Raw genomic sequence first — 23,974 nt, forward strand, 5'->3', positions numbered from 1 at the left:
CCGCAGCCACTGCGAAAACCCCCCACCACCGCCTTCCCTCTCTCTCTTTACATCTCTCTCTATCTCTCTCTCGGTCACTCTCTCACTCTACTCTCTCTCTACTCTCTCTTGCACTCCTTCCTCTCCTCGTTGCTGACGTCAGCCCACCGCCACCTTCTCGAAGCCGCCGTCGCCGATGAAAAGCTCTTCCTCTCTCTTTCTCTCTTTCTCTTTCTCTCTCTCTATCTATCTCTCTCTTGCCCAAGCTCGGGCTCGTCGGAGACGAGCCGCCGGCGAGAGGCCGGCTGCTGGCTGGCCAGCAGCAGCTGGTGCCCTCCCCGTCGGCCTGGGTCCGCACTTCCCTCCCCTCCTCTCTTTCTTCTCTTCTTCTCTTCTCTTCTCTTCTTTCTTCTTCTTCTCTTCTTCTTCTCCCTTAGCTGCTTCTTCTCTTCTTATTTTTCTACAACAGTGATGGGCTTGGCTCAGCACTACAGCAGGCCAGTGCTGGACCAAGCCCAGCACTAGTACTAGTAATGATTAATTAGGTTATAAGCTATTACGCATGAATATAGGTAATACTTATATTTATTTATTTACTTATATGTATATTAGATTAATAGATAGATTTGTAAATTATAGTTATTAGATTTATATTCTAATATTCTTATGATATACATTTTAAGTAATTCTATTAATTTATTATATATTATTATTTTGTAACAAATAAAATACTAGGCTTATGTATTTATTTATTATTTTATAAAGTAATCTCTAATTAATCAAGATATAATTATAGTTAGGTTTTCATCTATATTTATATTGTTGTTTTTATCTGTAATTAAACATCTAGCTAGTTATAAAGATAAGTAGAAATTCTAAAACCTTCTAAATCATCATATATTACATGAACGGCTAACTTCATGTTACTTAAATATTTTCAGCCCCCGAACCCCTTATTTAAGACCCCGTGGACCTTGCTAGCGATGAGTGTCACTCGGTTAACTGACGGACGTAAGAGATGCGTGGTTTGTATCTTCTGATCAAACGGTGAGTAGTCTTATCCCCTATATCTCTTTTTCAAATTAGGTTATATTATATATTATGTACATGCATGTTTTGGCCTCCAGCATAATTATATGACTTTATTTAGAGATGATTACTGTCGAGCATATTTTTATCATGCATATAATTAGGCTGATATGGGATATGAGTACATTGGTGATATATAGAGATGATTATAGATGATTATACTGTTATGGTTTTATGTCGGGATGATCTCTATCATGAGTATGCATGTGATAAATTAGCAGCAGTATGTATGTGTTAGATACATTAGAGTCTGCATTACATCATTTTTCTCTTGGCTTCTTTACCACCTAAATTCCTAAGTTGCATGATTTGTTGCAGTACTGGATATATGCATATAATCTGTCATTTAGAAGGAAAGTATGAAATGTGATTGATAGGATAGTTAATAGAAAGCGTGAGGATACCCGAGTGGGCGTGAGGGTTAGGACGCACATGGTGGATGATTGATCGCTCAACATAGTCGCGATCCTATTGGCCTTACGTTTGAGGTCGTTAGTCTGTGTGGGCAGCATACATTCAGACACATGTCGTTCGCCGGGGCATATGTGGCAAATTATCCTTACGAGATTTCTATTAGCTAGAAGGGTGCCCGGTCTAGATGGATGTTGATACCCTTAGCGGATGGCAGGGTATGGTTATATTTGAGATACTCATTGCGGATGGTAGAGTATACTCTGAGCCTTCGGGCATGATGTTGAGACCGGGTACCGGGTGTTAACTATGCACAGTAGTCTAGTATGATAATGACATATAGAGCTGACGTTGGTGACTAAGATGTTGAAAAATGCATATAATTTCATTATTATCGGATTGCCTGATTATCGAGTGGTCAATATACATCATATTTAGTTACATTTGATATCATAACATGGTCATGGTCGACATGTATCATGTGTCATATTTGAGAGAGAGTTATGATGATCATATGACATGGAGATTTGTTTACCCATTATCGAAGATTATATACTTTTATTAGTTATGACCTGTTATTTACCTTTCATTTATGTATTATTGAGGATACATTTATATACTCGTTCATGATATGATGCTCTTTCTGATTCATATTATCCAGTACATGATTTACTCTCTGTTTGACATCACTGATTTGGGGTAAAGTCTATTCACTGAGCATTTTGCTCATGACTCTCTTTATTTCTTTTCTAACTTTCTCAGATATATGGTACGTGATAGCGACTTGAGAGATCCCGAGAAGATATTTTAGATTGATGATGCGGGCTATAGGTGCGAGACGGTATAGGTGGTAGTTTATATAGAAATTGAGTTGTACTAGTATTTGATATTGTACTCTTTTATATTAGATGATAATTTGTATAATACAGGTTGAATCATAGCGTACTCTTGTATTAGTTGTTTTAGTTGTATCTTGATGGTTTGTTGTGACCTGTGTGGGCCCTATTAGATTATGTAGTGGTCTAGTGTATATTATTATGGACTTGGATATTCATATGTTAACAAGTTTATTTGGTTGATAGTATGATGTATTTGGTGATGGATTATGTGCTCATGGATAGGTTAGCATGTTTTATTTGATGATGTCATGATTATATGTGGATAGGAGAGTATCTGTGCGTGACGGGCCTCGCCCGACTTGTACAATAGACCCAATGATATACAACTTCCCATATAGATTTACAAATATTTATGACCTTTAAGATTGATCCTTCCGTCTTAATGACCCTCAAGACATAATTCTTTCAAATATGATATATATATATATATATATATATATATATATATATATATATATATATATATGTGTGTGTGTGTGTGTGTTGAGACAAGAATATTTCAGCACATTCTGTCTAAAGTTGAGAATTAATTTCTAATGGCCTTCAAAGATGATATCTAAGTTAATACTTGATAGTATCACTTCTACGGTTAGACTAAACCCTCTTATAATCTTAGAGATATGACAAATATCTTTTAGAGATAAGATAAATATTTTTTTAAAATATTTTTCATGGATTCTTTTAGATCTAACTTCAGAAATTGCAAAGTACATTGATGCGTTTAAACGCAACACGAGTGTGTTAAAACACAATGACTTGAAGTGTGAACGTGCTATGAACAATCAAATATTAATTTTTGTATATGTGAATATCACCGTTGTATGTATGAACGTTTATAAGGTGCATTGAACGGTCAAAACAAGCTCTCTGTATATGTGAACGACTGTAGGATGAGTTCGAACAAGTCCAGGGTGTGTTTGAACGGCCCTAGAGTGCGTTCAAACGCCTTGTTCAAACGAAAGATTAAATAATTGAATGTAGAGTGCCTATTCCTATGCATTTTAATAAAATTTTTATACTTCTCCAACCATCATGATATCGTTTAAGCACTTCAATAATAATTCTAAAATTATTTTGAATAATTTGATTTTAAAATTAATCTTCCACTTTAATATTTTTCATCAAATATCTCATGTACTGTGTATTTGCCCTTACATAAAATTTAGACATATTACATAAATATAAATTATATTTTGTAATAAAATTTATCAAATTACATAAGTTCAAGTAAACATAACAAAACTTACTTAAAAGTCGAGTTATCACGTTGAGTTAATTTTTGCTACCCCTAACCAATAGTACCTTAGTCTAAAAGTAGTGTATGTGCTAGGTGATTCGGATGGAAACTGCAAATGAGAAGAATTTACGTTATTAAACATTTAAACCTAACTTAGAGTTTTTCTCACAAAACAGTCTAATATATATTATAAATAATAACTACATAAATCTGTTACTCGCTTAATTTAGTTTTAAATAATAACCCTAGATTCAATCTAAGCTTGATTCAAGATAGATTTGAAATAGGCTATACCCAGAATTGAATCTAATCAATTCAAGCTTAATATTTTAGGTTAACGGAGTCTAAACTTGATTACACCGCTAGATAGAAACTCATATAATGTTTAAATGGGTTTGGAATAGTCGGATCTTGTCCGAATGCACAACGCTTTACACTAACCCGTTTAAGTGTTTAACCCAATTTGACCTAATTTATTATACGGGTCAGGTTGGGGCCAACCCGCTATCCCCTTAACCCTATCCATATACATATATATACTTGTATCCGTTTCCCTAAATCCGACTCTTTCTCCGCCGCTGCTTAAATCCCTTGCCGAAACCCTGCGGCCGCCATCTCTTCTTCCTCCGTTCGTTTCACTCTCTTTCTCGTGTGCGGCGGTGCCGACGGCCTATCCTCTGCGGAGTTCCAGAGAAATCCAAGTTGCCGGTTACCGTTTTCGTACACCCTTTGTTCGATTCGAAGAGTCTTCATATTTCGTGGGTGATACGAACTGAGAAGAAGCGGCTGCTTGTCTCGTTGCCGTCTCTCTCCCTCCTACCTGAGGTAATCTCTCTCCCTTGGTTCTATACTGGTTTTGATCCATCCTTTTTGTCCTCCATGCCATATTTGATGTATTTTGCTGTTTATTTCGAACTCTGAGGACTGATCCTGCATGCAATGCCAAATTTCTGGGAAATATTTGATTCTTTTTTTTATCTCGATCTAAGAAAGAAAGGTGGTAGCTTTCGTTCTCGATTTCATTCAAGTGGTTTATCAATAATCACTTGTCTGGTTAAAAGAAAAAGATTTGCTAGGCAGATCCATGTCTAATCTGTTATTGTCTCATGGCCTTTTCTCACCGCAAATTTATCTGGTGATTGTGAAGAGAAATATTTATGCTTTGAAGTTTGATGGCCTTTTCTTGTGAATACTTTTCTTCCCGAGGGTTTGTCTAGAATAGTTTTTAATTAGCACATAAGAATTCTCATGCAACCATGGCCAGATGAATGAGTAATATGCAGAGCCTAGCCCGTAGATTAGATGGGGAATAACCAGTAAAATCAACTTCTTTGATTCGATGAGGTTGTAGCTTTCATTCTGTCCAGGCTTGGTTATTTACAATAGGACACCAAATTATTATGATTTATGACTCCCTGGTAATGAGTAAAGGATGATATTTCTTTCCTCCTTACCTTCTAAATAAATGTAGAGAGTATTTTAGTCATTTGATTTATGTAATGGATTGCCAGACCTCAAATTGGGCCAGTGCAAAACTAAGATGTCTTGTTTTACATTTTAAATTAGTGTTGTTAATTACTTAAAATTTCCAGCATTTGATTTGTGGTGCACTGATAATTGATCTACATCCCATAAGTTTGCAACATGCCATACAAACTAAGATGTCATATACCTTTTTTTCTACCTTCCAGATGAAATTCATTTAGTCAAATAAACTTTCCTGGCTCCTGCAATCTGATTTCTGGTGTACTGATAAGTGATAACAAATAGATAGACATGCTATGAAACCTAAGCTGCCTTGTACATGTTATCTACCTTCTTATGATGTATAGTCAGTTACACAGTTTAGTGCTGATTTCTGTCATTTCATTTTTCTGTTCTCTGAGGATGTGTTTATAGATTATTAAACATTAAAATGTTTTGCATGTTTAAGTGTCATTTAGGCAGATTTTTCATGTTATTTTTGTTATTGAATCTCTTGCTAATAAGGATTTCTTTTTCTTTCTTATGACTCACTGTGTTTTCTTTTCTTGTGCATGTAAAGATAACAGTATTTTGGTTTAGAGATTTATAAAGGGAAGATGGTTCAGTATAACTTCAAGAAAATCTCTGTCATCCCATCTGGGAAGGACTTTATTGATATAATTCTGTCCCGCACCCAGCGCCAGACTCCTACAGTGGTCCACAAGGGATATGCCATCTCTCGCCTTCGCCAATTCTACATGCGAAAGGTGAGGTTCACACTGCAGAACTTTCATGAGAAGCTGTCTACTATCATTGATGAGTTCCCTCGGGTGGATGATATCCACCCTTTTTATGGCGATCTCCTCCATGTTCTTTACAACAAAGACCACTACAAGCTTGCACTTGGCCAGATCAACACAGCTAGGAACATCATTGGGAAGATTGCCAAAGATTATGTGAGGTTGCTTAAATATGGAGACTCCTTATACCGATGCAAGTGCTTGAAGGTTGCTGCTCTTGGTCGCATGTGCACTGTTATAAAGCGTATCACCCCCAGCTTGCGTTACCTGGAGCTGATAAGACAACACATGGCCAGGCTTCCTTCCATAGATCCCAACACTCGAACAATCTTGATTTGTGGATATCCTAATGTAGGGAAGAGCTCCTTCATAAATAAGATAACTAGGGCTGATGTCGATGTCCAGCCTTATGCATTTACAACCAAGTCCTTATTCGTTGGTCACACAGATTATAAGTATCTCCGATACCAAGTAATTGATACTCCTGGAATCCTAGATAGGCCGTTTGAGGACAGGAATGCAATAGAAATGTGCAGTATCACAGCCCTAGCACACTTAAGGGCTGCTGTGCTTTTCTTCTTAGACATCTCAGGATCTTGTGGGTACAGCATAGCACAGCAAGCAGCACTCTTCCACAGCATAAAGTCATTGTTCATGAGCAAACCACTGATTATTGTTTGCAACAAGATTGATCTACAGCCTGTAGAGGGTCTGTCTGAGGAGGACAGGAAGCTGGTAATGGAGATGAAGGCTGAAGCTGCAAAAACTGTTGTAGGCCTAGGAACAGAACCTAATGATGATGGACTTCTATTGACTATGAGTACTCTAACAGATGATGGGGTAGTAGCCGTGAAAAATGCTGCCTGCGAAAGACTTCTGGATCAGAGGGTGGAGATCAAGATGAAATCAAAGAAGATCAATGATTGTTTAAATCGATTTCATGTTGCGATTCCAAAACCTCGTGACACAAAAGAGCGGCCTCCTTGTATTCCTCAGGCTGTATTGGAGGCCCGAGCAAAGGAAACTGTTGAGAAAGAAAAGAGGAAGCTTGAGAAAGACTTGGAGAATGAAAATGGTGGAGCTGGTGTGTATTCTTCTAATCTAAGGAAACATTATATTCTGGAAAATGAGGAATGGAAGGAAGATATAATGCCCGAGATACTGGATGGACACAATGTTTATGATTTTATCGATCCTGATATCTTACAAAGGTTGGAAGAGTTGGAAAGGGAGGAGGGACTTCGGCTTGAGGCTGAGGCAGAGGAAGAAGAGTTTGAGATTGATGGGAAAGAACTATCTCCTGAGGAACGTGAAGCTTTGGCTGAGATCAGAAAGAAGAAGAGCTTGCTCATTCAACAACATAGGATAAAAAAGAGCACTGCTGAAAGTCGTCCCATTGTGCCAAGGAAGTTTGACAAAGACAGGAAATTCACAACTGACAGAATGGGAAGGCAGCTTTCTTCTTTGGGGTTGGATCCAAATGCAGCTATCGATCGTGCTCGGAGCAGGTCTGTTTCGAGGAAGGGCCGGAAGCGGGAGAGATCACTGGTTAAAGACAGTGAAGATGCAGAAGATATGGATATTGATGGTGAACAATCCCGCAAGAAGTTGCGGATGAGGTCGAGGTCAAGGTCGACATCACGACCACCTAGTGAGGTCACTCCTGGAGAAGGGTTTAAGGACTCAGCTCAGAAACTCAAGGCACTAAAGATTGGAAAGAAATCTGTTAGGTTGAGGAACAAGTCTGCTCGCAAGGGAGAGGCAGATAGGGTCATTCCAAACTTGAAGCCGAAACATTTGTTTTCTGGAAAGCGGTCAATTGGGAAGACCAGCCGACGCTAGAGGTGTGTGAATGGCGAACATTTACTGTGAAAAATTAGGTATCAGATTCACCTTTTCTAATTGGTGGTGTAAAATTTCTGACTTTTTACCTTGCCGTCCTTTTTCTTTCCTACTTCAGTAGATCATATTATACAACTACTTCGTTTTTTGAGAATTATTATACAAATACGTTGTTGTTTCAGGATCTCAGGCTCATCTGCGAGTCTGCAACTGAAGGCTTGTAATGGAGTCCTTTTACAGGACGGAGATAGTGTTGTTGCCTGTTCAAGTTATTGCATGAAGAATTTGAGAGTCTAATACAGTGGACAACCTTTTGGAGAGCTTAAAGTGCATTATATGATTTTTTTTTACTGTCTTGTCTGTCAACTACTTTCTAATTTCTCTTGAGACAGTTCTATGCGAGTATTTTGTACTTAATTATGCGTGTTGTAAGATGCCAATTTTCATAAGCTCTGTTTAAACGGAGTCCTGTCAAAAACGAATTAGGCAAAAATTTTGTTTAAATCATATTTATGTTTCGACCTTTGGGAACTTTTGGCTGTGCTTAATTGCTTGTTTTGGATGTACTTGATGAGATTGACATGTACGATGTCATGATTCAGTTTGAACATTTTCTACTGGGGCCTAAAATTTTCTATATGAGCTCTTTACTTTATTGTTTCCTTTGCTGTAGTATTATCTGAATACAACTTGCAAATTGTGCTATCTATGTTTTCTTCTATCTTGGGAGCTTCAGCTAAAGTAAACTAATTATGAGAAGGCTTCAAATTAAGAGAATGTTAGTGAATGATACAGGATCTAAGTTGTATAGGAAGAAATAAATTTACTTTGGAAAATAAGGCTTTTTGGGCGGTGGAACGTTACTGGATTGTATTTGAATGTACCATACGAACGTCTGTACGCATTCATAAAATCAGAGAACAATATTTATGCGTTTGAATGTCCTCAGGCTTGTTCGAACTCTTGCACGCATTCGCAAGAACAGTGAACTCGTTCAAATGGCCACACGCTGCAGCGTGTTGGTTTCTAGGGATTTATTTTTGTTGTTTGGGTCTAAAAGATAGCCTTTGAGTATTGTGGAGTCTCGCTATCTCTCTTCCTCTCTCTTCTTTTTCTTGCCCTAACTTCACATCGACCCCTAGTCTATATTAGTTAGATCCTTCTCATTTGTCGACCCCTTCTTTTCCTTCGTCATATTCTCTTCTCTAATCGCAAGTATCCCTAATCCTATATTCATCTATTTTCTATCCCTTCTATCACCATAAAAAAACTCCCTTCAATCCAAATACAATCTAACTCTCTCATTAGTTCGGTTCGTAACAATGTAACAGTGATGCATTATTGCTCTGAAATACTAGTAATGCTGATTCCTTGTGTTCTTGCTGCGCTTACTCACTCGGTTTATGTAAAAATCCTTCTCTGCTGTCTTCAGCTGCTGTTTCTCTGTATTCTTAATTCCTATGAGCTTGTTCTAATCATTCATTAGCTACTTTCAAGACATATAATTACATACATCTAGCTACTAGAACTAATAACAAGTAACTCATCGAAGACCAAAAGAAAACAAGATTGCTTCTCCAAGCGGACCTTTTCTCCTTTTGGTTGTCAGTAACTAATTTCTTCCTTTTTGTTGTCAGTATCTAATTTATTTTCTTAGATAGTCTAGCAGGTGGGTTACATAATATTTTTATCCTAAAATGAGAGTTATTAGATTAAATATTTATTTATATAAGAAGAAAATTAGAAGAGGGTGTTATATATATTTATATGTTAGGGGTAATTGCCGTTGCCGTCCAGTTTTACTGGTTTCGTGGGTCTTCAGAAAGTATTAATTATTATAATATTCATACAAAATTAAGTAAATATAATCTAAGATGATTGATTTTTTTTTTCATATTATGATAGTTACGATAATAACAAAAATCCAAGAAGATAGAAGAGGATGAAAATATAAGTTTGTTTTAAATTAAAGTATCAAATATGATGAGTAAATTGAATGGAAAGAGACTAACATTTTATATTCATTGTGGTAGGAAAATTTTCTCTACTAATTTTTTCCTGTACTTTTCTATTAGTCTAACTATAGGGGAGGAAAAGTGACATAATTAAAAGTTTAGGGGGTAATTTAATTTTTAGGCATAACTATGGGGGGCAATTTATAATTAATCCTTTTTAAATAATTTGTAGTCCAAATAAAAACTCTCAAGCTCGCTCAAATCTTCCCGCCATTAAATCAAACTACCGTCCTGCCCAAGTCTAGGGAAGAGAGAGACAGAGAGAGATATAATGGGAAAGGGGGTTAAAAATAGCAGTAGCCATAATGGAGAAAGATGGGAGAAGTTTCAGCTCTACCGTTTGTTATAAAACGGACATCAATTCCAGAGAGATCAAATTAAATAAACAACAAAAATAAAAATAAAATGCATTTGAAGTCCCCATAAATAAGAAGTTTTCTTTTGTGTAGCTTCTTTTAGGTAGGTTTCTGGCCGGACCTCTCCTCCGGCGAAATCCTACACGAATCAGGAATCCTTTGTTTGTTTGCGGTTGGTGAATTCCCTAAATTATAATTCTTTTCTTGATTGTTTTGGCATTTATTTGAATTTTTCCATTTTGGTTTTGATTAATTGTTTGGATTATAGGTCTTCCAGGGATAAATCTTTATAAAACAATGTGGTATCCATTTCTTCCCCTTTTGCTTCTTCTCCATGGAGCAGCTGCTGCTAGTTCTCCTCCACCGAAATGGCTGACGCTCCGCGGTAAAATCTTATCGTATTCTTAAATTAATTGGACCAAGTAACATTTTTATGTTTCAAAGTTCTTCTCTCTCATGAATTTATCAAGATAAATCTGAGATTCTTATATATATATATTTGTTAGATAATAATAAATCATAATGATCATGACTATGATATGAAAGATTGCTCTTTTGCCCCTTGTAGCAATTATGCACAAGGATCTTCAAGTAAACAGTCAAAATTTGATTCTTTTGCATTCTCTTTTATCGGTTTCACAGATACTAATTCAGATTCTCTTTCATGCCCTAAATATTGTTCATGTCTTTAGATCAAGGCATTAGCAATTCATCTTCTTTTTCTAACTACAAATGCATGTATATCAGGTAGGTTCAATGTCAATCAATTACAAGAAATCTGACATCTAACTGTTAGGGAACTGCAAACTTAGGATCTTACTACATTTTGTCTTCAAATCTGCAGGCAATGCGCCGGCGATTGTAGCACGCGGTGGATACTCGGGGCTCTTCCCTGAGTCTAGTGAATTCGCCTACCAATTCGCCTTGTCCACAAGCTTGAAGGATGTTATTCTGTTGTGTGATCTGCAGTTAACAAAGGATGGGGCTGGCATTTGCAAAACAGATTTAAGACTTGACAATTCCACAAATATAGCTACTATTTTTCCAAAAAGGAGGAAAATTTACTCTGTGAACGGAGAATCCGTTCGCGGATGGTTCTCGGTGGACTTCACTTTAGATGAGATATATAACAATATCACAAGTAAGTATACATCATTTCTTACTCTTCTACTTGGCGCTCGAGGTAATTGTATCATTACTAGATTAATTTGCACAATTCAAGCTAGAAGAAAAGAGTCCTAGGCTAAATCTCAGATACTTTTGACGTTTATAGCGATAACTGAAATAACTGAAACTTAGGCTGAACTACCTTTCTTTGTTACATTTATCATTTCAAAGTGGTCCAGAGTATCTATTCCCGGCCAAGTATATTTGATGACAGTTTGCCACTGCTCACCGTCGAGGAAGTCACAGGCCTTCGCCCCTCACAGTTTTGGTTGAATGTGCAGGTAAGCATGACTGTACCAAAGCTTATCATTTTTGTTTTCCTGCATATAGTCTAGATTGTGATGCTTAATCATTCTAGCTTATTGTTTAACTTTCATATTTTCTCTTTCAAGATTTACTATACTTTGCCACTTCAGAATGATGCTAGTTGTAAATATTCAGCAGTGATCTGAACCTGTCTTCAATTTGTTGCAGTATTACATGTTCTTCAAGGAACATAAATTAGACATTATTACATACATTCGAGGAGCATCAAAAATGAATAGAATTGATTACATATCGTCTCCAGAAATTGCCTTTTTGAAAGGTCTCAATGGAAAGTTGCCGAAAGGAAAGACGAAGCTCATCTTCCGCTTTCGAGATGCGAATGCAGTGGAACCCTCCACCAACAAAACATACAGTTCCCTACTCGAAGACCTGCAAGAAATTAAGTCATTTGCTTCTGGAATCCTTGTGCCCAAGAATTACATATGGCCTGTCAATAAAGATCAATATCTAGAGCCACATACTACTCTAGTTACAGATGCTCATAGTCTGGGCCTTGAAATTTATGCCGATATTTTCGCGAATGACCTACCTGCGAGTTACAACTATAGTTTTGACCCAACAGCAGAGTACTTGCATTATATAGATAACTCAAACTTCTCAGTTGATGGTCTGCTTACAGACTTCCCATCCACAGCATCAGAATCAGTAGGCAAGTACTTTTCTTCTCTACTTACAGTAATATTGCAGTTCTAAATGTTCTCCCAAGTCACTTAACTTGGCAGAAGATTGTTGATACATGAATCTCTATGGTTTCCTGTAGCTTGCTTGGCATATAACAATAATGATACTGCTCGTAAGAAAGGTAAGCTAGCTATGCTGAAACTTAAACATACTAATCTGCTGTTCATTTAGTGAGACACCAATTACTTCTATAAATTTGGTTGGTTTCAGGGAGACCGCTGGTAATTACTCACAACGGTGCGAGTGGCATCTTTGCTGGATCTACAGATCTTGCTTATCAGCAAGCAGTGGAAGATGGTGCAGATGTAATTGACTGCTCCGTTCAGATGTCGAAAGACGGAGTAGCCTTCTGCTTGGATACAGCAGATCTTATGAGTGGCACAAATGCAATAGATTTTTTCATGAGCCAATCAAGCAATGTCCCTGACATACAAACAGACAGTGGGATCTTCTCCTTTGATCTCACATGGAGCGATATCCAGACCCTGAAGCGTAAGGACAGTCAGCCATTTTCATAATAAATTTTGTTGATATCTCCAGAGTGTGAGATTATATTTATAACTTAAAAAGGGAATCAGGCAAACAAGGTGTCCATAGACAAGAATTTGTGGCTGTGTTTTCTTTATTGGAGAGGCACTTTGCTTGACTTGCATACCCCAGCATTAGGATTTAGGATGCATTGGCGAGAATCAACCTGTCACATGAAGTGATACCTTCATAGGGTTCAAATGATGAAAGCCAAGTATGTAGAACTTATAGAATTTGCACTCTTTTGAAATCAACTTTCTTGGTTGTGGCATTCCATTCTAGAATCTAGAGTATATTTTTGCTGGTGCTTTTAAGTTTTTTTTTTTTTGCGTAGGATAACACTGATAAGTGTCTTGTATTCAGGTCATAATCCAAATTGTTTACTCCCTACACTGATTTGCACCTATGTTAGATGCTGAATATATATGATAAATCTGGTCACAGGTGTTAGTATTGATGTTTTCTATACTCTTTACTTCAGTTCCTTCAATGTGTTAGATTTTTGTTGCTGTGCTCTACTTTGCGGTTAATTCGTAAAATAACAGTCTATATATTTGCTGCTCTATATCATGCAATAAGACTAATTGGACAGACTTATTCAAGACTATGTACAGTATTAGCACATTACTTTCAGAAGTAAAACTTTCAATATAGAGAATTGGTTGTCTTAAAAGGAATCAATTCTTTCGTGTTAAGCGACTAGGAGGTCTAATCAATTAAAAATGTTGAATTTCTCTTGAAACAATAGAAGTTGTGGCTGCAAGATAGCAGAAACACTAGTACTGTCACGCTAGTGCGTTATCCTAACTTTGTTAGGAAAGGAATCTCAAAGAGTAGATAAAGAGTGAAACTCAGACTGAAGCTATATGTATTGTGGTTATCATAGGAGGAACCCTTAAGGAGTTTCTCATGGACTACTGAAACATGGATGAAGACCTTGCAGCTATATCGCGTAATTGTGATACTAGAACTTCTATGTCATTAGGCGATGTAGCAAGTACTATTGAATTTTATTGCAGTATTTCTCAAATTATATTACTTATAGCTCTTGTCAATTTTATTTTTCTCAGCTGAGATCCTGAGCCCCTTCGCTCAAGCGGGTGCGATAAGAAATCCTGCAGCAAAAAATAAGGGAAAATTAATGACTCTGGCTGAATTTCTGGAGTTTGCGAAGAACAGCACTGTACCTGGTATCTTAATCAATATAGAGGTAAGTGATCATTATCTTATTCCTGTCTAAGAATTTACTTGTCTAACGAACAGCACTTATTAAAATTGTTTGGATGCTTACAGCAACTGTATCACCAGTCAGTAGGATAAAATTGTTTGTTCTGTTAAAATTGAAGTATTAAACTATTGTCACTTGTTAATTAATTTAGATGCACATTTCATAATCTCATAAGAATATTATGTCTGGATGGTTCAACATAAATCCATGCCTAAATGGACTTGACGACATCTTGTAGCTTTTAGAGATTAAATGTCAAATACCACTGTGTACTTATCGTTGAATCCTAAGAAATGCTGTGACCATCGCCTGAAAATTTAATACATCTCAGAAGCCATTTCATTAGAGAATCTCTTTTTCTTTACATGCAGAATGCTCCCTATCTGGCATCCGAGAAGGGTCTTGATATTGTTGATGCGGTCTCGGGTGCATTAACGAATGCGAGCTACGACAAACAAACCACTCAGCAAGTCCTCATCCAGTCTGACGACACTGCAGTTCTCTCTATTTTCAAGAAATACAACAGCTACAAGCGAGTTCTCGAGATCCCAGAAACCATAAGCAACACTGCAAAGCCAACAGTGGATGAGATCAAGCAGTTTGCTCACGTAGTAAAACTCCCCAGAGCTTCCCTTGTTTCAACTGCAGGCCCCTTTCTTTCAGGATTTACTGGTGTGATGAAGGCGATGCGAGATGCAAACCTACCTGTTTACGTCTCAGTGCTGCGGAATGAGCTAGATTCGCTACCATTTGATTTCTTCTCAGATCCCATGGTTGAAATCGCTACTTATGTTGATGGTCTTGGAGTTGCTGGTCTTATCACTGAATTCCCTGCCACTGCTACTGCATATCTGAGTAAGTACCAACTTTCACAGTAAATAGATATCAAATTATTGCTTTTTGATGACCAAGATCTCATACATTATACTTTTGACTATTCTTTTTTTTTTTTCTATCGTTCACTTATCCTGCAAACTTAGCATCCTTTTGGATGTATAACTATTTTATCATAGAAACGAAATTTGGTTGCTGCGCATATTGATTAGAAATCAAGCTTGTTTTATTCTTAAGGTGGATTTCTGCAAGTATTAATTAGTCTCAGGTAAAGAGTTCAAAAGTTGCAATCAAAAAGTTGAACAACTTATCATAATTCGGAGTAGTATATCCAAACTGATACTATCTTCGATGTTGCAATCTATCTTGCAGTTTGCAAACCACATGAACTGTTTATTGTTTTCTCTAAAAGGAAAAGAACTTCCAAGTGAGCAGTCCATTGGCATGCATCCCATGCGTACTAATGAGAAGTGAACGTTTGCAGGGAGCCCATGCTCATATGAGAAGAGCCAACTGCCCTACACAATATTGCCGACGGAGCCCGGTTCTCTGCTCTCCTTGGCTCCACCGGAAGCATTGCCTCCGGCCCAAGCTCCGGCTCCTGCACTGGACGCTGCCGATATTGTTGACCCACCGTTGCCGCCGGTTATTCACATCGCTGATGAGGCAGCACCGGCTGCAGCACCGACGACGACGACGATGACAGACCCTAAAAGCAGTCAGCCGGCGATTGCCGCAAACGGTGGTATTCGATGTCTTTTGACGGTGGTGCTTGTGATCATATCTTTGAGCTACCATTGATCCTTTGGGGGGACTTGACATTTTATTTCTATAACATCTTCTCTCTTTTTTTTTTTTTTAACTCGATTTGTTATTTTACGTAACATTTATTGTTATTAAACTTGCAGTATTAGGATGTGCATTTCGTTTGTTTTGGTCAATGACTGCCTAAATGAAAATCCAAAAGAGCAAATTAAAAGAGGATGTTATAAGTAAATGAATAAATCTTCGGCAACCATTCACAAGATAAATAGAATATACAAGTACAAAGATCTCATGGCAGCAGTGGAAGGATCCTCAAAAATGATCGCCGTACCAATCAGAGGAAGTTTTTGACAAAAATTGTCCTCCCAAATTTGTTTCTTTATTAAGTGTATTTTATCACGATGGTTAGACCTGATAAAACGACCCAGCACACCCGTGCTTGGCCCAGCCCAGCCTGGTTTGGACCGAGCTAAGCTTGGTCTGAACTTGTTTTGGGCCTGGCCCAAGTCCAAATTACCAATGGGTGGCATGGGTAAGCTTTTTGCCCACCCAACCCGACTTGACCTGTTCGGCCCACCCGTTCATCATCTTCGGTCATCAATTTTTTATTTGCACCTCCTTCAACTAGCTTAGGGAGGAGGAGCTGAAGGAGGCCTTGCATGAAGGGCGATTCTATTTGGGGAGGACGAAGAAGGGTTACTATTTAGGGAGGAGGGAGGAGGGAGGTGAGAGGTGATGGATGGCAGTACTACTGGGGGAGGACGAAGAAGTGTTACTGTTTAGGGAGGAAGGAGGTGATGGAGGGTGGTTTTATTGGGGGAGGACAAAGGGTTTAGCCATTAAGGAGAAGAGAGTTGAGGAGATCATAGTGGTGTTTGTGTGGCTATGAAGCGAGGAGAGGCATCCGAGATCATACATAGATCTCTAATAGTCTCTTAGATGGCGGTTTCTCATCTGCCATGCCGATTTTCTCAACCTATAAAGGGGCTCATTGTCGTGCTAGGAGATTTGACCCTGAACACCAATGACCCATCCATGTTGCTTACAAGGGCTAAGATTTCTTGGAGCTTCAATGGAGGGCAAAGGGATTCGATTAGATATTGAGCATTTAGGGCAAACTTTTGGCTCCCTTGGGGAAGCTCGACGTGGCACCAAGTGAAGGAATTTCCATTTCCTTCTGCTAAATCACAATCCCTAGAGAAGAATTTCCTAGCGCCATCGAAGGAATATGCTTAGAGCTTGGCAGCGCCACTGGGAAGGTGGGTTCTTGGGAGAGGGGGAGCTCTTCAGGCGAGAATCGCCAGGGACGATGTCCTTAAGGTATGTTTCGTTGGATCCGAAGGCTACGATGTTGTCACCGGGGAAGTCCATAGGAGAGGAGGAAGTTGAGATAAATATAGTAAGAATAAAGGGAAGGAATAAGAGATTAAGAAGGCGGAAGAATAGAGAGGATAATTCTATATATCCAAGTGTATAGCCTATATTGAGGGGGAGCTTGGCCTGGCTCGACCCAGCCCGGCTAGCTCGATCTTTCACGAGTTGACGAGAGATAACGGGCTAGACTATTCTAGCCCATCTTGAACCCGGCCTAGCCCGACCCACTCGTAGACAGGTTAGCGAACATAGTGGCCAAGTTGATCGGTCCGACCCAAACCTAGCCCGAGTTACCCGATGATCACATCTAACAATGATAAACTATCAATTCGAACAACGATTTTAAATCCTTAAATCTAAGGAGATCAATTTCTATATAATCGCTTTTCAATTTAGGAATTTAAAAGTCATGAAATTGAACGGCAACTTACATAGAAATTCCTCCCCCGGACTTTTAGTAATTTACTAGTTGACCTTCAAATTTTTATATAAATCACTAAATAAAAAATAATAATTTATGTTTAAAACTTGTCACTCCGCTCAGCAAAATTGCCGACATAATAGAATTCATATAGTCTTGGATTTAAATTTAGACGGGAATTAGTCATGCGAAAAAAAGTTACTAGAAGACCTAAAATAATCAAAAACTCCCAGCTAGAGACTAGAGTCTTTTTTTCTATTATTTTTCATTTTTCATCTAGAGACTAGAGTTGGCAGGCTAATGTGGCACTGCTTGCATAAAATCCTGATATTCTTGTGTGGGGGGCTTCCAGGTCATAGTTGTTAACGTGAACAAGAATGTCAAAACTCCATCAGCAAGTAGATAATATATACGTGTGCGTTGGAGAATTTGCTATAGTTTTCGCTTCTAATTTGCAACAATTCCTGCCGTAGGTTAGCACTCTTTTCCTGTTGCAAATAGTGAGTTTCTTTCCTTCTAAACTTACATCTAGCCATCATCTTAGACTTTGAATTTGATAAGTAATATTCCTATATTTTCTAGGAATAATAATATTTGTCCCTTCCTATATATATATTTTTTTAATTCGTTTAGACCATTCACTAACTCCTCGAGAGTTGTTGACTAAAATAAATCAATTTTTTTCTTAATTTATTTATTAAAATAGATTAATTAAGTACCAAATTGAGTTTATTTTAATACAAATTTTATTGAAACGCTTTAGATAATACTTTATTTCTTTTAGTCATTTTTAATTAGAAAAAGAGAAATTATACCGTTACAAGTTTAGTACTAATTTCTTAGGCATAAACACGAGGGTTTGGAATCTTGGATTAACCCTAAGCCTTGCAGACTCCAGTTGGGTTACTGTCCTTCATTAGCTTAAAAAAAAAATGTTAAATGGACAGACTACTTTCTGTAGCTTTCTCTAGAGACTTTGGTTGGAATCCAATGCCTAGAGGACATTGTCTTCTTAAAGACCTCCATTTAATTTTTTTTGATATGCTCTTAAAAGCTAAGATGCTTTTATGTCCATGTGATTAAACCTATTTTATATTTCTTATCTCTAATCTTCTTTGGCACATTCATTGTTCAATAACCCTTTGTTATAATAAAATTTTAATATTTACTCATATTTCTCGAAATATCTTTCCTAAAGTTCACTAAAACATACATTACGGTCAATATCTAATATATGATACGGAAAAACTACATTTTATCCCTCTCCGGTTAGACCTAAATTTATATCACCCCCTTTTAGTTTTACTTGTGTTATTTTATCCCATTATAATTATATTCAAACTGAAATCGTTATTTTATTTATTTGAGATAAATTGTAGAAAATGTCATTCAAATTTTAGATGATAAAAATATGATAATACATATGTATGTTTTTATTATAACTTTATTTTTAATAAATATCTTCAAGTTCTACTTAGCAATAGATCAAATATAATGACAAATGATGATTTTAGTTTGAATGTAATAATAAGAAGGTAAAGTGACAAGTAAACTATAGTGAGTGAAATGAATTTAGCCCTAAATAGGTAATACTGTGAGTATATGATACTTAGTATAAGTGTAAATATGGTATATTTTTATCCTTTTAAGTTTATTTATAATATAGACATTCTTTTAATGGTTGATATGGTAAACGTCCTGATCAATCAATGTCTTAATGATGTTGCTGGTCAGAGTAGTTGAGCTAATCTCCTACAATGTGTATAGAGTAAAGAAGCAAATGATAACTAAACTGATGAGCTTCTCATTGCTTTGATGGGCTACAATAATACTACCCATAGAAAATTCATAAAACCCATTCATAAAACTCCGATTTGATTGGAGATGTCATTGATTTAACTCAATAAAAGAGACCATGCCAACCAATTGTTAAAATGGAGAAGTTACTTTAACAATCACCTTCATCAATGCACATAAAGAAATTTCCCTTCAGATATTGAGCTCGAAATCATAATACAACACAAACAATTGAAGTATTTTTGTTACAATGGAAAAGGTTAATGGCAACACCCAACACTGAGAATTCTGATCCCATTGTTGCCAGTGAGATCAGTGAAAGACTAAGGAGACAAGGAAGAGGATGGTATCCTCTCTAGCACTTGCACTGCTTCCTTCATGGAAGGCCTCTTTTGAGGAACCATGGCAGAGCAAGCAAAACCCAATTTGAAGCAACTGAGGAGAGCTTCTTCCTTGCCTTCTATCTCGCCTCGCAGTGATGGGTCAGCCATTCGCAGAATCCTATTCCTCTCCTCCAAAACAAACCCAGAATTCCATTGGCATAACTCCACCTCTGAGAAGACTCTCCCAGCAACCAGCTCAAGTAGTACCATGCCAAAAGAGTACACATCCCACTTTGCATTGGGCTTCAGGTTCTTTAAGGACTCTGGTGCTTGGTATGGGGCAGGGGCCATTGCAGCAGAGGAGGAGCAGGGGCTAGTTCCGGTCATCTGCGACAAGTCCGGGAGGCTGCTCGTCGAGTGCATCGATCGCTTGCTTCCGAATTGCCGGGCCGACGCGCCCGTTTTGGAGCTGCCGTCGCCGGAAACTAATCTCTCTAAGCCGAAGTCTCCAAGCCATGGCTCCAGTTCTGGACCAAGTAGGATGTTGCTTGGCTTCACGTTGCCATGGACGCTCTTCTTCTCATGAAGGTACGCGAGCCCCCTCGCCACGCCTCTCGCAATCGTAATCCTTGCCTCCCAGTTCAGGTTGAATGGTGATGAGCCCAGCTTCTCTGCGCACAATTTGACGCGATCAATTGATAGCAAAGACACCAATATGTAAGCTGAGAGATAAGAGTTGAGCACTTACTGCTGAAGGAAATGTTGCCGAGGCTGCCATTAGGGGCGTAGTCATGGATGACGAGCTTCTCGTCGGCGCCCCAGTAGAACCCACGAAGGCGGAGGAGATTTGGGTGGCGGAATTTTGCGATGGCACGGACCTGCGCGTCGAAATCTTTGAACTTATCAGTGGTGGTGCTCTCGCCAATCCTTCGCACGGCCAGGGCGGTGCCGTCAGCGAGCACCGCCTTGTAAACAATGCTGGATCCGGTGGCTCCGAGTATGTAAGCCGAGGCTTTCAGTAGTGTCTCCAGCTCTAGCTCAGTCTCTCCGTCGACAGAGACAAGCATAGCCGCCTGTTGTTTACCCTGTGCTTGCGACTTGCCATTGGCTCCCTCTTTCCCAGCCTTGCGGGGTTGTTGATCTGCTTCTGCTTCAGATTCAGATGACGCCCAGCTCTCGGAGGTCTCCTCGGTCTCATTGCCGCTGCTGCCATTCTTGCTCCTTAGACAGCAAACTAGTCCTCTGTGCTCAGGGGATGATGCTGATGCCTTTGCTTCTTTCAACCCAATTCCTCTCACCTCTTTCTGCTGCTGCTGTAGTTGTTGTTGTTGCTTCTTCTTCTTGACTTGATATACATACAAGCTTACCAAGAAAAGAACCCCAATGCCGACTACGTCTCCGGCGACGATAGCTACAATTGCCGCCGGCTTAAGCCCGCCTTGCCTGGACCTTTCTCCGCCAGGCCCTGGCGAACTCCTAGTTGGGTTCTCCGGCATCGCCGCGAATGCCGGCGGAGACTTGGATTCGGCGGGCGCCGTGGTGGAGCCATTGGGAGGAGGGTCGGAGAGAGTCGAAGGAATTGTGCACATTTCCCTCAGTGGCTTCCCACAAAGATCCGGATTCCCGGCGAAAGCTAATGGTTTTTGGGTAAGAAAAGCACCCGATTGAGGAATTTGTCCGGTGAGGTTGTTGAAGGAGAGATCAATCGTAGCGTTTGCTGGAAATCTTGATCCCAGCTCAACTGGGATCTCCCCCGTGAGCCGGTTGTAAGACAAATTCAAGTACCTGAGACTTGTCCCGCCAAGATCCGGAGGTAAAGAGCCATTCACAAGGTTGGAGCTCAGATCAAACACCTGAAGACCATCAAATCCCCCACTTGGCACTTCTCCATTGAGGTAATTATTAGCCAAGGAAAGCGTGGTGAGATTAGACAGCAGCGTCAGATTTGCCGGTAATCTTCCAGTCAATGCGTTGTCGGACAGGTTGAGTACTTGGAGGCTCCTCATCCCTCCGACGAGCTCGGGCAGCTCGCCGGAGATCTCGTTGTTCGCGAGGGAGACGACCCGGAGCTCCGAGGCGTTAAAGAGGGTGGCCGGGAGGGTGCCATTGAGGATGTTGTTAGAGAGATCAAGGTGGCGGAGATGCTCGATGAGGCCGAGCTCCGGCGCGACGGAGCCCAACAACTGGGCGTTGGGTAGAACCAAGCTGATCACTCTTGAAACAGTAGGAGTATAGACATCAGAAGCCGTAACAACGGTGGTGGCGTTCAAATTAAGTCCAGTTGCATCTGTTGCAGCAGGGAAGCCCATGCACATGACGCCATTCCAGGAGCAGGGGGAGTTGTCGGCGTAGTCCCAGTCAGCGAGCGCCGACGAGGGATCACTGAGGATGGAGTACTTGAAGGAGAGGAGGAAAATTCCATCCGAGTTAAGACTCAGGAGAGGAGAAGGGAGGAGCAGAAGAAGAAAGGAAAAAAACAGAGGAACACAACTGCTTGAAGACCTCATGTTGATTGACGCCTGGAGCACACACCATGCGTCAGGAGACAGGAGGATAAGAAGAGGAGGAGGAGGAGGAGCAGGAGAGAAGGTGGTGATGGTGGTGAGGAGGAGGAGGAATTTTGGGTACCACCTGCTACTCTCTGTTTTCTCTTTTCTATAGAGGGGAGGGGGAGTAGTTCACCAAATTAATGAGAAAAAAAGAAGACCCACTAACATTAAGCCAAGTTAAGAGAAGAGAGAGAGGAGAAGAGCATGTGAGGTTAGAGTGGGGGGAGCAGCTTGGCTGCTGGTGGAGTTAATATAATGAGACCACAGCTCATCCCTCCATAAATATTTAACCTTTGAAAACAGAGTAACAGTAGAAGAAGAATTATTAATTAAGTAGTTTTTCTTTTCTACTCTTCCCGGGCTTGGGATGTTAAAAAGGAGGGAATGGAATGGCCAAAAGAAAGAGAAGAGAGAGGAATCTCCCAGTGTTGGAAAGCGTCCACAAATGTGAGGAGTGAGAACTACAAGGTCCCCCCGGGTAGAAAACCCATTCATTTAGAGGCCAAAGCGGATCGGATAATACTTAACCTTTATTTGAATTAATATTTTTTATCCGAGAGTATATGAATAATAAAATTTAAAATCATATCCTAACTAAATGAATACAGATAATTTTTTAGATAGAAGATGAAATTTTAAATGAACTATAATATTTTATTTAGAGACAATTAACTTACAAATATTATGAGTTTCAAAAACAGATAAATTTAGTGCATGTCAAAATTAATCTGTACAACTAACATATTATTAGTAACATTATTAATATTTACTATTTTAAAAAAAATAAAAAATATGCAGATAAATAGATATTTGGTATTTGTATCTGAATTAGAAAATTATATCTGACCAGTATTTAAATCCATATCCATTTTTTTTCAAAAATATTATTCATATCCGAATCAGTATCTAGATTGGATAAAAAAAAAATTTATCCAAATTTGATTCAAATCAAACCAAATAGCGAGCCGGATCGAAGTTAGATCCCACCGGTACACTATTCTCAACAAGAGTGGACAAAATAAGAAATAAGAGGATGAGAAGGGAATGTTATTTATCTAATCTCTGTGTATGTTCTCCTCACATGGCATGATTTATGGAGGGATATGTGTGTGTGTGTGAATGGGTGGAATATTTCATCCCTGTTTTTATTGTAAGGGTTGTAAGGACCACATGGTATCATATACCACCTTCATGATGGGCATGGATCTGGGTTATGGTTGATCATTAGTAACCCTAATAGTGTTTAAGGTGGAGAGACATACATATATATATATATATAGAGAGAGAGAGAGAGAGAGAGAGGTGCTTTGTTTTGGTTCTCATAAATTCCATTTGGTAGGAGTTGAAACTTGGATTGATTTCACCAGTACAGGGGAATGGAATTTAAAATTTGGATGAATAGATAAGTAGTTTTGTTGCCAGATATGAAATCTAATAAAGTATGGACTGTTATGAGGATTGCAATCTTTCTCTTGAGGTATTCCTAGAATCTCCAGCTGAGTTGAGTGTGTCTGCTGCACATCTCACATGTTATCTAGCAGCAGCTTTTAGTACTTGAAAAAAACCTCTCAAAGTTCATACTAAGGGGATTCCTTCTCAAAGGAACAATAAAAAGGTTTCATCTTAGAGAGAAGGAAATTAAAAATCTAATAATGTTAAACTATATATTATACGAAATATTGATTTGAATATTATTACTTTTGACCCATGATGAGATGAGCGTTTATTAGGCTCTCTGAATTGCAGTTGACCTTCTTCATTCAATAATTCTTCTTGAGGGATAAGAGTTACTGACTGGTCCCTACGGGCATTAAATTTTATGGAAGTCGATCATTAATAGCGAGTCAACAACGCTTTGTTTACTTGTCAAAAATACTTTTACTTTCTT

At 38.8% G+C, this 23,974-nt stretch overlaps 3 protein-coding genes across 5 annotated transcripts; 2 read left to right on the plus strand and 1 right to left on the minus strand.

Annotated features, from left to right (window-relative positions):
- The first annotated feature begins 4,188 nt into the window (after window positions 1–4,188).
- Window positions 4,189–8,269, plus strand: LOC140766928 (nucleolar GTP-binding protein 1-like). Of its 3 annotated transcripts, none has more exons than XM_073106623.1 (3): window positions 4,189–4,440; window positions 5,660–7,759; window positions 7,904–8,269. In XM_073106623.1, the coding sequence occupies exon 2, from the start codon at window positions 5,697–5,699 to the stop codon at window positions 7,719–7,721; it is 2,025 nt and encodes a 674-aa protein (XP_072962724.1). In that variant the 5' UTR covers window positions 4,189–4,440; window positions 5,660–5,696; the 3' UTR covers window positions 7,722–7,759; window positions 7,904–8,269. The 3 variants fall into 3 exon arrangements, with proteins under 3 accessions (XP_072962724.1, XP_072962725.1, XP_072962726.1); XM_073106624.1 differs by having other exon boundaries at window positions 5,660–7,723; XM_073106625.1 differs by having other exon boundaries at window positions 5,660–7,723; window positions 7,912–8,269.
- A 1,772-nt stretch (window positions 8,270–10,041) lies between these two features.
- LOC140767651 (glycerophosphodiester phosphodiesterase GDPDL7-like) lies at window positions 10,042–15,658 on the plus strand. Its single transcript, XM_073107645.1, has 13 exons — window positions 10,042–10,074; window positions 10,186–10,264; window positions 10,361–10,477; window positions 10,661–10,683; window positions 10,785–10,839; window positions 10,937–11,233; window positions 11,431–11,540; window positions 11,734–12,235; window positions 12,347–12,388; window positions 12,478–12,759; window positions 13,866–14,005; window positions 14,395–14,878; window positions 15,342–15,658. The coding sequence occupies exons 1-13, from the start codon at window positions 10,042–10,044 to the stop codon at window positions 15,656–15,658; spliced, it is 2,481 nt and encodes an 826-aa protein (XP_072963746.1).
- A 3,733-nt stretch (window positions 15,659–19,391) lies between these two features.
- LOC140766446 (probable LRR receptor-like serine/threonine-protein kinase At4g37250) lies at window positions 19,392–22,318 on the minus strand. The gene is made up of 2 exons (XM_073105790.1): window positions 20,286–22,318; window positions 19,392–20,208 (listed from the first exon to the last, which is right to left on the minus strand). Exons 1-2 carry the CDS (start codon window positions 22,042–22,044, stop codon window positions 19,538–19,540), a joined length of 2,430 nt encoding a protein of 809 aa, XP_072961891.1. The 5' UTR covers window positions 22,045–22,318; the 3' UTR covers window positions 19,392–19,537.
- Between the last annotated feature and the right edge of the window lie 1,656 nt (window positions 22,319–23,974).

This window comes from Typha angustifolia, chromosome 9 (assembly GCF_048772165.1).
Source record: "Typha angustifolia cultivar Huaian chromosome 9, ASM4877216v1, whole genome shotgun sequence".
Classification (NCBI taxonomy): Eukaryota; Viridiplantae; Streptophyta; class Magnoliopsida; order Poales; family Typhaceae; genus Typha; species Typha angustifolia.

What these genes read in the sequence shown, in the direction of transcription:
- LOC140766928 (XM_073106623.1), top strand. Translation starts at nt 5,697, where the DNA reads ATGGTTCAGTATAACTTCAAGAAAATCTCTGTCATCCCATCTGGGAAG.
- LOC140767651 (XM_073107645.1), top strand. Translation starts at nt 10,042, where the DNA reads ATGGAGAAAGATGGGAGAAGTTTCAGCTCTACC. An exon ending in TTATGCACAAGGATCTTCAA is followed by an intron (nt 10,684 to 10,784) that starts GTAAACAGTCAA and finishes TCATGTCTTTAG; the next exon opens with ATCAAGGCATTAGCAATTCA. An exon ending in GATATATAACAATATCACAA is followed by an intron (nt 11,234 to 11,430) that starts GTAAGTATACAT and finishes ATCATTTCAAAG; the next exon opens with TGGTCCAGAGTATCTATTCC.
- LOC140766446 (XM_073105790.1), bottom strand. Translation starts at nt 22,044, where the DNA reads ATGAGGTCTTCAAGCAGTTGTGTTCCTCTGTTTTTTTCCTTTCTTCTT. An exon ending in CGGCAACATTTCCTTCAGCA is followed by an intron (nt 20,209 to 20,285) that starts GTAAGTGCTCAA and finishes AATTGTGCGCAG; the next exon opens with AGAAGCTGGGCTCATCACCA.